Source organism: Thunnus albacares, chromosome 22 (assembly GCF_914725855.1).
Source record: "Thunnus albacares chromosome 22, fThuAlb1.1, whole genome shotgun sequence".
NCBI classification, from domain to species: domain Eukaryota; kingdom Metazoa; phylum Chordata; class Actinopteri; order Scombriformes; family Scombridae; genus Thunnus; species Thunnus albacares.
Genome location: NC_058127.1, coordinates 7,400,786 through 7,413,381, shown reverse-complemented (window position 1 = coordinate 7,413,381; position 12,596 = coordinate 7,400,786). Strand labels below are relative to the sequence as shown.

The 12,596-nt window shown below is 39.6% G+C and overlaps 1 protein-coding gene and 2 non-coding genes across 4 annotated transcripts; all 3 read left to right on the top strand.

The window, feature by feature from the left end:
• Window positions 1-1,791: 1,791 nt before the first annotated feature.
• rps4x (ribosomal protein S4 X-linked) lies at window positions 1,792-9,381 on the top strand. Of its 2 annotated transcripts, none has more exons than XM_044341472.1 (7): window positions 1,792-1,850; window positions 2,388-2,465; window positions 4,537-4,717; window positions 6,707-6,804; window positions 7,423-7,594; window positions 7,705-7,862; window positions 9,218-9,381. In XM_044341472.1, exons 1-7 carry the CDS (start codon window positions 1,848-1,850, stop codon window positions 9,317-9,319), a joined length of 792 nt encoding a protein of 263 aa, XP_044197407.1. In that variant the 5' UTR covers window positions 1,792-1,847; the 3' UTR covers window positions 9,320-9,381. The 2 variants fall into 2 exon arrangements, with proteins under 2 accessions (XP_044197407.1, XP_044197408.1); XM_044341473.1 differs by lacking the exon at window positions 1,792-1,850 and adding an exon at window positions 1,877-1,999.
• Window positions 4,968-5,043, top strand: LOC122974562. Its single transcript, XR_006400414.1, has one exon. It is a non-coding gene; the product is annotated as a small nucleolar RNA SNORD61 (small nucleolar RNA).
• On the top strand, window positions 8,027-8,097 carry LOC122974561. Its single transcript, XR_006400413.1, has one exon. It is a non-coding gene; the product is annotated as a small nucleolar RNA SNORD61 (small nucleolar RNA).
• Window positions 9,382-12,596: the final 3,215 nt, after the last annotated feature.

Sequence of the window (12,596 nt, the reverse complement as noted above, 5' to 3'; positions counted from 1 at the left end):
TATAAACAGAGTCCAGGTTTGTCTTTGGGATTTATTCTGCAGCCTGAGGGGAGCAGAGATGCATGTGTGCATCAGTTGGTACCATTTGGCAGAAGAAGACACGGACCCAGGAAGAGTTTTATCTTCATAAGTATAAACAGGACTCTGCCTGCGACACTGGCATTTCCTGACCAGGACACAATGAAACACACACACACACAGAGTGACACAGAGAGACGTTCATGGAGGCTAAATACAGTCTACATAGATTGGAGATCACTTTTACTTTTCATGCAACTAATTGATTTATCGAGAAAATAACCAACAGATTAACTGATAATGAAAATAATAACAGATAAATCATGTTAGACAGTTTATTATTACAGATAATGATAGTAGATATAGTCTAGCTTAAATGTAGTATTTTTAATGTAAAGTTGTACATGTGAATAATTACTATTGTGCACAATAACTATTACTAAAATACAACACATTGTTAAAGATGAAACCAGTGGTTTCCAACCTTTCTGGCTTTTGTTGTCTTACAAAAAGCAGTGTGTAGTCGGGGTCACATTTCACATGTCTATGAGTTGTTAACAGCTTCACCAAATAGTGATTTTTCCCTCTAAACTTCTCACATGCTTTCATTTCAATAAATGTTCAAATGATCCAATATTTCACTAAAAATCAAAGATTAGAGAAAAAGTCCAAAAACTGAAAACAGATTTGTGTTTCAGAACTTTGTTTTTTCTTCTTTCCTCTCCCATTAATCATCTCACGACCCCTCAGATTTATCTGCTGACCCTTTGGAGGGGCCCGACCCCTAGCTTGGGAACTGCTGGACTAAACTAGCTAACTGTATATAAAGTAGTTGAAACTAGCTCCACCTCCAGCAGCTACAACAGTAACATGCTGCTCTAACACTGATGATTCAGTATTAATAATCTAATGATGTCATATATAATAATATATCAGTCAGAGGGACCAAACCACTACTTTTACTGCAATACTTTAACTACATCAAGCTCATAATACTTATGTACTTTTACTTAAGTTAAGGATCTTTTCTGAGATTTTATAGACCAAACAACTAATCGATTAATTGAAAAAATAATTGACATATTAATCGATAATTAAAATAATTGTTAGCTGCAGCCCTAAAAAAAGAAATCATGTTAGAAAGTCTAATATTGCAGATAATGATAGTAGATATTGTTTTTATTTTCATTTCTGTGCTATCCGACATGGGATTACAAGTCAAATTTATTTATAAAGTACATTTAAAAACAACAGGAGGAGATCAGAGTGATTTACAAAAAAATGTAAATATACAGTCGAAGAATTAAAAGAAATGCTTATAAAAAAGCATAAGTTGTAAAAGACAAAATTAACACATTTAATATGCTATAAAAAAGTGAAAAATTAAGGGGACTCAAAAGCCATTATATAAAGTGGGTCTTTAGCTGTGATACAAATCTACAAGACAGCGATATTTTACAAAATATGACTCTTCCGGTAATATATATACAAAGCATAAACAGAGGCATGTGGACAAAGAAAACAAAGGAAAACAAAAATCCCAAATGAACTGTTCACAGAAAAGAACCGTAAAACATTTAGTATAATTGAAATATAGTATTTTAATGTAAAGTCGTATATGCGCATAATTACTATTGTGCACCGTAACTATTACCAGGCAGGATGTAAAATCTCTATAAAAATATATAAACGAACATTTTTGATAATCAGTAGCGAGTGGATTGAGAATTTACGCGGCTTTCAGTAAGTTTGTCCCTCCCAGGCTGCCGTAGGCGGCCTTATCATTGAACACCGGAAGACAAGAGGTCCTTTCCCCCGCAGACTCCAACATGGTGAGCAGTTTCTCCTCACGATTCCTCTCCGAAATAATCATCAAACATCACTTTTTGCGTTTGTTTCATCACTCACGTACATGTCGTAGTTTATAAAACCACATCTCATGAGATGATCGAGGTCTAAATTGCAGTAAAAAGCAGCGATGGTTCGTTTTTATTTAAGGTTTTAACGGAGCTTCAGTTTTTTTTTTAAGCAGCCGCCGCTTGTTAGCTTATGTGGCTAACGGCGTTAGCCACACATTTAACTATTGTTCATTTAACGGAAAACTACATTTACTAAATTGATGTGCTAACGTTTCTGGATGATTTTAAGTACAATTTAGATAATAGTGTCACTTATAGTATGTAAATCTTTAAATATCTGTCTAATGTGAGCTCATGTATGTAGGCCGCAGCCGGCTGAGCTAGCTAGCACTCGTTCCCCAGCACACCCTCTCTTGAGCGGTGTTTCTAACCTTGTCCAGCCCGCTATCACAGCTGATAGTTGCCGGGTGTTTATCCAGTTGTTGACCGGCCTTGTCGTCTCTTCTCCAGGCAAGAGGACCGAAGAAGCACCTGAAGCGCGTCGCAGCGCCGAAGCACTGGATGCTTGACAAGCTCACCGGAGTTTTCGTAAGTACCCCTCTTTTTTATATTTCCGCCACATGCAGTGTCAAGTTATGGGTAGTTCGGAGTCTCCTCTACTTTCTAACTGTTAATTTTGATATATGTATCATATTAGTTTTGTATCTAAAGGGCTCATAGCAGAGTAGGATGAATGGATGCACCAAAGGGACGCATCGCTCATACAACTAATGTGACCATGTGTGATTTATGATGCCTGAAATTCCTCCTAAATCTGCCTAATGAGCTATTATGAACCTAATTGTTGCAATGTGGAACATTAGCACAGCTTTTAAAACACTTTAAGTTGAGTTGTGAGGTCAGACATCAAGAATGTAGCATCAGTAACCATTTCGAAGCACATTTAGGTGTAGAAATCACTGTTAAATAGAGGTTGTATGTGAGCAGTAGGTTGTTAGAGAGACAGAAGGTGTTTTTGATTTTAATAATCTACTTTTAATTAGGTGAGAACAGCTTGCTGCTGTCACCCAACTCAGCTTGGCTCATGAAACATATGTGTGCATGTTGAGCAGAAAAAATAGTCTTTTTAAGCAGTATGAAGGTCATTTCATGTGGCGCCGGATCTGGCCGCGCTATTACAGTTAGAGTGAGCAAACTGATATTCACAGTTAAACTGAAAAGACGGGACCACAATTTTTCAAGTCCTGAGTATTAGTCAGGAGGCTAAATGAACACTGAAATAGATTTGTCTTGCTGTAATCATTCCTCCTATTCATGCTGACCAGTAGAAGATCCCTTCATAATGCACTTACTCTCATCACTTACATGTAAATGATGGAGGTAAGTGCAAAATCTACAAGCCTCCTTCTGTGGAAAATGTATTTAAAAGTTTATCTGAAGCTAATATGAAGCTTCAGCCGCCCAGATGTGTCAAATCAAGTAGATATCTTTCAACATTACAGGCTTTTTTAGTGCCAAAGTCCCTCTTTTGTTGCTTGAAACACAAAGAGGGAATTTGATGCTATAAAGACTGTAAATGTGTCAGATATCTACTTCATATGACTAACTCAGACTGCAGAAGACTCATATAATCACTTACATTGAAAGTGCATTTGAAGGGGATCTTTTAATGGCCAGTATGAACTGGAGTAATTATGGCAAGAAAAATCTTATGTTCATATGGACACCTGACTAACCTGAGCTTTAAGTCTCCTCTCAGATCTCTTTAGCAAATATCTGAGAACAAGTTATATACAATATTACGACTAGATAATTCAGTCACAGTATTTGAATATCAGCAGGTAAAGTGTGTCTAACTTTAGATTGTGTTGCTGTTCGTTTCAGTATTAACGTGATTTAATGTCTGAAACTAGTCGTATCCAGTACAGAGTTGACACAAGACACTTTAATCCCTAAAGATATGTTCTTTGATCTGGTGTCATAGTTATATTAAGTACTTTTTGGGGAATTTTAAGTATTTATTATAGACAGTAGACAAGGAACAATGAGAGACAGATGCAACAAAAAGTCCTCAGCTAGACTGTCACCAGGGAAGGTTCATGGTCGGCATTTAACCTCTAAGTTACTGGGAGCTCTGGTGTCATTGTTATTAGCTGATAGTCCAGAAGAACCAGCAGTAGATGCTAATAGATGAACAAATCTGCCTTTAGCCTGTTTTTTTTTTTTTTCACACCTCCAGCTGTTCTGCTCTCATCCAACATCATAGAATAAATCTTGAAACTATTAAAACATTTGAAATTAATACACACTATTAATTTGGTCATTATAGCACAGTGTTTCTGGGCTTTAAAGGACAGAAAATTTAAACTGTTGTTGGATTTTGGTGACTTCTAAACATTGACGTGAATAGTTGAGTCAAAAGTTTAGATAACGTCATCAAGTTGGACCTAAACATTGTGTTCTGTAGTGTGAAAAACTTTTAATGGATCATGCAGCCGCAGCCAGATAATAAATTAGACATTTGGTTGAAAATGATTAAGCGGTCCTGATGAGGCTCGTCTTCAGCCAGCTTCTTCTAAAGGTCACTTTAAATAAAACATTTTAGAAATGCATAAAACATCATCTTGAAACACACTTCTTCTTCTTCTTCTTCTGTCAGGCTCCTCGTCCTTCCACCGGTCCCCACAAGCTGAGGGAGTGCCTGCCCCTCATCATCTTCCTGAGGAACCGCCTCAAGTACGCCCTGACCGGAGATGAGGTGAAGAAGATCTGCATGCAGAGGTTCATCAAGATTGACGGCAAGGTCCGCACCGACGTCACCTACCCTGCTGGATTCATGGGTGAGTCTGAATAGAGGGGAGTGCTTTTTTAGGGGGACAGTTGAGAACTTTAGACGTTGAACAAAGACTTTTCAGTGCAGCTCAGCACCTTTTTGAATGATTGGTTTTTTTATTCACAATCTGTATTTGATGAGTCCTTAGTTTACTTTCTCTGCAAAGCCGATACAGGAGTTGCTTTTGTGTTGATGTGAAAGATTTCACGTCCAAGTCTAATTCATGCATGACGAAGCGTCTGTGGGGTAACGACGGAGCAGTGATGAATATGTGGTTTTGATCAGCAATGAGCTGAAACAACACGACCAATTCCTCTAAGAAGTTCTGAGCTCCAACATTGAAGTGTTTCTTAGTCATAGTTGGATTTTAAGGCAACTAAATATTATAACAGGGTGAGTGATATGAAATGGGAGCAATGTTTTTCTTTTAATAATTTGATAGATTAACTCAGTTTTGATTCTGACGTTTTCTTTGTATGTTATGAAAGGTCAAAGACTGTTACTGGAGTCACGTTGGGTTTGTGATGGAATTTGAAAAGGTGACATTGGGGGGGGAAAAAACGGACAGAGGCAAATCCTTGAGAGTACGGCTGGAAACGAGTTTAAGCCAGTATTTATGTTTGAGTGGGATGTTCATGTTGTTTTGGACACATCGCAGGACAGATGGGGCAACATCAGCTGCCCCATTTAGCTGGATTAGAAATGAGATTTGGGAACCAGAAACAAACGACAGCAGCCTGTGAAATACGGACGCTGCTTTGAGTTTCTTTACATTGCAGGACTTTTTCTTCTGCTTCATGATTCTCCTTTTTATCAGTCAGTCAAATTCACTTTAAAGTACCAATACTGGTTTCCTCCTCACAGTTTATAAATTATCCTCCAGTGATGCCGAGCAGGTCAGGCAGAACGGCTGCAACCTAGGAGTAAATATTTTTTGTTTTTGTCGAGTCTCGCAGTCACACCTCCAACGAAACTGTGACCTGTCAGTTTTCTCTCCACCTAGACGCCAGCCAACAGCCTCGCAGGGAGGTGCGGCGATTTAATTTCCAAATCAAGGGGAAGCCTTGGCAGCACGACGACCGTCGCCTATTTATATACGTCCACACTAAACACCCGTCACTGTCAACCAGTAGATGATCAGTTTTAAATGCTTCTTGCAATTAATGTACTAGAGTACTCAAATACTTTAACTTGATTTATCCCAATATTTGCTCTTTTAACACATTTTTTAAAATATTTTTGTAGCAGGAGACGCCAATTTTTGATGGAAACTCTTTATTTCAGAGTTTTAATTGTATAGAGAGCTTTGGCATTTTGTCAGAGGATGAATTTCTACCTAAGAAGGTTCCTGATATTACTGATTTTTGTTCACGTTTGTCTGCAAGTTTGCAACCTTGAAAGATGCTGAACTCCTGGTCTCATGAAGTCACTGTAAATGAGGCAAAGAAGCCGAATATGTGGAGAGTTTTCTAATCAGAAAGTTTGTCAAATAATTGTCTGTGTCCATCTTATAATCTCTTTGAGAAAGATGTGATGCTCTTGGAAATTTCTGCACTCCAAGAAGGTGTTTGTTACTGGAGAAATCTGATCAAAGTCTCCCTAAAAAAATGAGATTTGATCGTAGTATTGAGACAGTTTATGTCTCTATAGAGACTTGAGTTTGTTCACAACATGTCTGATTGTGAGTGTGGTCGTTGTTGTTAGTTTAGATTTAAAAGGGAAGATTTCCTCACAAACACCAAGTAAGGAAGAAGAGTAAATCTTGAATATTTTCATCACAAATGAGAGAGTCGTGGGGCCAAAGTTTTGTGGTCAGTTGGCTGGAAAAACTTATTGTGTATTTAAAAGCGCTGTGGGACTCGTATTTTTCTGTTTTGACATTTGGCTGTCCTCTGTACATAAACAGCCTTTTTTTTATAGAGGGCATTAAAATCTGATATCTACCACTTAAAACAAGACGAGCTGACGACTGTTGACTGTTTGTTTTTTTACTCAGATGTGATCAGCATCGAGAAGACCGGCGAGCACTTCCGTCTGATCTACGACGTGAAGGGACGTTTCACCGTCCACCGCATCACCGCCGAGGAGGCCAAGGTAAGATCCACGTTTCCCTTGAACTTCTAGAGGCTCTGCTGTGGTTTATAGATCAGTGATCAATCTTTCTTTTCAACTGGAGAGAAAAAGAAGAATCATAAAACACAGAAGGTTAATTTTTAAGAGTTCAAAAGTTTGAGTTCTAACCATTTAATGTTGGTCGTCGCACGTTCTCGCTACGTGACTCAGAGCCTGGCGGAGTTTCAGCAGTGAGACGGAGTCTTCGCTGAGTTAATGGTGTAATCACCATGTAAGATTAGTTTCTTAAGCATTCGGTCTCTTGCTGCTTCTTGCCAAATCTGCTCTGACTGACGGTATTTCAAACTGGTTTTATATCCAAAAATGTGGATGCGGGGTGTGTTAAGAGAGATAAACTGAGAGCAAAACAGTCATAGTTTTAGCTTGAGATGCAAAAAGATGAAGAGTTTTGAAAGCTGCAACTGTCAGTTTGTTTGTAAAATGTTTATAATTTGGCTCCTAATTAAGTTCATGTCCTTTTTTTTTAGGGTGATGTCATTTGCCGTCTTAAAAGTTGTTCTTGGAAAGATGTTGGTTTTCTAATCTAACTCTCCTCCTCCTCCTCCTCTTCCTCCTCCTCTTCCTCCTCCTCCTCCGCAGTACAAGCTGTGCAAGGTGAAGAAGATCATCATCGGCACCAAGGGGATCCCCCACCTGGTGACCCACGACGCCCGCACCATCCGCTACCCCGACCCCCTCATCAAGGTCAACGACACGATCCGCATCGACCTGGACACCGGCAAGATCACAGACTTCATCAAGTTCGACACCGGTAGGTTCACGTCACTGCAGGACCTGGTTTTATGACGATCCGGATCCGTCGTTTCAGTTTAATGTTCAGTTGATGAAGAGGAAATCCCTTTCTTCTTCTCTCCTCTCCAGGTAACCTGTGCATGGTGACCGGAGGTGCTAACTTGGGGCGTATCGGTGTCATCACCAACAGGGAGCGTCACCCTGGCTCCTTCGACGTGGTCCACGTCAAGGACAGCACAGGCAACAGCTTCGCTACCAGGCTCTCCAACATCTTCGTCATCGGCAAGGTGAAGATTTTAGAAATATTCTGACAACTGCTGACGTGTTGTAGTGCCCGACACGGAGTGAACTAAATATTCAAGCGGCTGTGATGTTAAAGTTCATTGTACCTGTAGGAGAAAAATTTGGGACTTTTCATACAGTTTAAACAGATTAAATGTGATTATTTGGAGCAATGATGACTGTTTGGTTTTGATCAGCAATGAAATTACACAACCAAATCCTCTAAGAAGTTCTGAGCTCCGTCACTAGAGAGAAGTTATTATTTCTTTAAAAAATTAAGTTAACTATTAGATATCAGGACTTTTCTTAGTCAAACTTCTGCAGTTATGTGCAGGTTAATTGGACAAAAGTTTCAAGGTTTATGCTAACTGGCAAAATACAGGAAATGGTAACTTTCACTTGGTCTATAAAATATCAAAAATAGTGGAAAATGTCCACCTGGAGTTCATAAAGCCAAAGATGAGGTCTTAAAAGTGCTCGTTTTGTCCGACTAACAACCTCAAACCTTAAAATATTCAACTCATTATCACATAAAGCAGAAAAACAAATCTTAAACTTGAGAATATTTGATTTAAAAATCTGTTAAATGCCAAATAATTTCAGCTCTAGTGTTGTATTGATCCCCGAGCAAATAAATAAAATAGCTTTAGCAGAGGAAGTTAAAGCCTGACTCTTAATTTCATGCTAATTTAGTGTTTAAGTTTTGTTTCCAATTGAATTAACAGCAAAATAAATACTTTAAAATGTCAACGTGCAACAAGAGACGAGCCGTTTGTGTCTCGGAAACATAAATTAATTAAAATGCAGCAGAAATAAGTGGAGACAAGTTAAAGTTTTATACTCGGTGTTGTGTAGTTTGACGTTGGGACTCGGTGTACCTGAAGTCTGTCGTTAAACCGTCAGCTGTCTTTGACCTTGATGTCGACCTTGGCAGAGACTCGTCATCCTCACGGCAAGACGAACTGTAAAAAAACCTTCATAAATCAAACTCCGTCCCATCAAATTAGACGCACTTAACGATTACGAGCGGCTGGTCTGTTGAGCGTCTCTCTCTCTCTGCCGGCTGACATTTGTTTGGCCGCTAACGTGACCGTAGCTGTCAGCGGCACGGTCGCCTCTCCGCCGGCGTGACATTTATCCGACGGCCTCGGCTGCCGCGCCTTTTCTTCACCTCGGCGACGGCTCCGTGCTGAAGTGTCGGCGGTCAAATGAACGTTAGCGAACAAGTGTTTAAACTGGCTGCACGTTGAAATGAACGACTTGAAATCATCTTTTTAGCTGGATGTTTATGAAACTTGTATTTGATCGATCTTAACCGTTATCCTCTTCCTCTTCCTCTCTCCCTCCTCTCCGTCTCCAGGGTAACAAGCCGTGGGTGTCCCTGCCCAGAGGAAAGGGAATCCGTCTGACCATCGCCGAGGAGAGAGACAAGAGGCTGGCCGCCAAGCAGGGCAGCAGCTAAACTGGCCACAAACAGACAGCCTGACCCCTGGTTTTCAAATAAACTGTTATTTACAAAACCAACCGTTTGCTCGTCCTTGATCTTTTTATTTCACTGCCGGTTGGCGGCAACAACACACAGCTACGAGTTCATGAGAAAAACGACTTATTTACAAGTCGAGAAAAGTAGAAAAACGTGTAGAGAGAGAGTTAATAGTGGAAGAGGGATATAAATAGCAGAGTAGATGAAAGGTTTTATCTTAATTTATCTACTATGTGTTTATGTTGCTCTAAAATCCATCCAAGAAATCATTTAATGTTCAGAGAGCAGGAGGTGAAGACATAAAGGACATAAACAAAACCTCACATTTAAAGTATAATTCTGGTTTATTTCCTATAAATGAGGCTATTCATGTAAAAATGTTTGTCTGGAAAGATCTAGAAAGTCTGATATGTCGTTTCGAGTGACTCATTGAATCTCTAAAATAAAGCCAGTGAGAGCAAAGTTAACTTGACCCGACAGAACCACAGCAGCCACATTTATGGGAAATATGCAAAGTTCAAATAAAGTCTCCTTGAAGGGTCTTAAAAATCTGAAAATAGTCCCAGAAAGATTTGAGCCTTTTGCTGTTTTTAGGCTTAATTTGATTCAAAGGTCTTTCAGTTGAAAGAAGAAAACACTGAAGGAGGTTTTTGCAGTTTATTTACCTAAATTAACCAGTTTAACAAACAACTGATGTATTTTATTGCTCCCATCCTTAATGATGCTGAACCATCTGTAGAGAATTCATTAAAAACCTTAATTTTTAGAGGTAAAGCTTTTGCTTTTCTTAAAATGTGTATCTTAATGTTAAATACACACACTGTAGGGAAAAAAAAGGTTTTTCTTACTGTATATGAGCATGGAAAACTTTTCCATTTCCTTGTATAAAGATATATATTTGATGTAAACTATTATGTCATCCTTCATGTGAAGAATGTGAATGATCCCAAATCGGTGAGTTTTTTTGGTTTGTAAAGAGACATTTTACTGTAGTTTGTTCTGAGAGGAAGCAGATTTCAGTGAACTTCAGCTCTCTCGGTGAAATTGTCTTATATATTATATTCATATATACATATATTTGATATGTTTCTTAACGAGTTTCTGTCCAAAAGTTTGTCTGGTTAAATATTTGCTGAGATGAATCTTGATGACTTTACTTCAAACATTTTTTTCCCAACTAAATGTGAATTAACAGACATTTTGACATTAAACCTCCAGATATTATTGATAAAATTGATCTTTATGACAGTAAAAATCAGGTGAAATGTCCCTTTAATCCTCCCTTAAACACTATATTTGAAGTAACTTGACTCTCAACTTAACCTGCTGCTAACCGAACCTCCATCTCTCACCTGGAGGCGTCCTCCCTCCTTCCCTCCCTCCGTCTTTCTAATCCCTCCATCCTCTCCCATCATGCACGCATCCATCTGTTTACACCCTTTAATCCCTCTCCTCCCTCCTCCCTCCTTCCTTTTTCCCTCCATCTCTATCATTTTGCCACATTCCTTCTCTTTTTTTTATCCCATCTTTCCTTCCTTCCTGTTTTACACCTGTCCTCTATCCTTCCTTCTTCTTTCCTCCGTCCTTCCTTTCATTGATTCCTTCTATCCTTTCCTTCCTTCCTTCCTTCATTTAAAATTTTCTTTCTTCCTCTGTCCTTCATTGCATCTATCTCTTCATAATTTGCTCCATTCCTCTTTTCCTAGATCCCTCCCTTCATCATCCTCCCACATGTCACCTTTTTCCTTCCTTACATCGATTCCTGTCGTCCTTCCCTAAATATTTTCATTGTTCTTCCCTCTTTTTTTTAACCTTTTCTCTTCTTTCTTTCTTTCCTACCTTCCACCCTTCCCTAAAAAGCTTTTTCCTCTTCTCTCTGTCCTTTTTTCCGTCCCTACTTTTCCATTTCCTTCCATCCTTCCCCAGTTTCCATCTTCCTTTCTCCATCTATTTCTATCTCACTCCTTTTGTCATCCTTCCTTCCTTCCTATCTCCCTGTTTTTCATTCCCTCCTCACCTCTTGATTCCTCACATCCTTTCCTAAATATTCTCCATCTTTTTTCTCTCCTCTCTCTGTTTTTCCATCTTCCATCTCTCTTTTTCCATCCCAACTCACATCCTCCCCCAGTTTTCCTCCTCCCTCCATTGTTATTTTGGATTTTTCTTCCATCCTCTTCAGCCTCTCTCACCTCCTTCTTTCCTTTCATCCCTAAAGATTTCATTTTTTCTCTCCTCAATCCTTTCTTCCTCTCCTTTTTTCCCCTCCCCTCCCCTCCTCTCTCCTTCACCTCTTTTCTTCCTTACATTAATCCCTTCTTTCCTTCCCTAAATCTCTTAATGTTATTCCTTCTTACCTTTTTATTTTTCACCCCTCCCTTAATAATTCCCGTCTTTTTTTCCCCCCTCTTTCGTTGCAACAATTCCTACCTAATCTACCCGGCCCTTCCTCCCTCTTTCATCTCGTCCTTCCCTAAACAGTTTCTATCTTTCTGTCTCCCTCCAGCGTTCCTCACATCCCTCCATAATCCCTCATCCTTCCTTCCTCCCTACATACATACATCTTTCATTGCATCCCTCTATCCTCCTCTCTCTCTCTCTCTCTCTCTCTCGTCTCCTCCATCCTTCCTTCTCTCTGTGTTCTGACTTCAGTACCAGTCCATATGGTGACTGCTGGGATCCAGCCTGCTCTGCTCTGCAGAAACCTGGCCTGGCACACACCACCTCAGTGTGTATGTGTGTGTGTTTATACTGTGTGTGTGTGTGTGTGTGTGTGTGTGTTTGTGAGAGAGAGGGAGATCTATCCTCTTCTGGCCTTCAGATTCTCCTGCGAGTGTGTGTGTTTGTGTGTGTGTGTTAAAGAGCAAGACATCAACATTGCCCTTCTCCCCCATGACTCCCCTTTTGCAACCTGCCTCTACAACACATGACACATACCATAAGAGCACACACAGCAGGTAAGTGTGTGTGTGTGTGTGTGTGTATGTGTGTGTGGAGAGGGACATGGCTCGCTCCCATGACCGTCTGCTCTCTGACACACTGTACAGTACAGTAATCCATCATCCCTGGCAGGGAGTAGTGAGGACAGCGTTTGAGGACAGTAAACCTGCTGTATTTTAGACAAAGGTGTAATTTAGAAACATACAATAAATAATACAGGAAATTCAATAGCTGAATGTGATTGGAAATGTTTTAGTTGTTCTGCATGAGTTAATTTGAAGGGGAAAAAGAATCAAGTGGTCTTATGAGGCTGCAATTT

Bases quoted from the DNA above. Each gene is read 5' to 3' on its own strand.
- rps4x (XM_044341472.1), top strand. The intron at 2,466-4,536 runs GTAAGTACCCCT...TTCTTCTGTCAG, and splicing joins ACAAGCTCACCGGAGTTTTC to GCTCCTCGTCCTTCCACCGG. The intron at 6,805-7,422 runs GTAAGATCCACG...CCTCCTCCGCAG, and splicing joins TCACCGCCGAGGAGGCCAAG to TACAAGCTGTGCAAGGTGAA.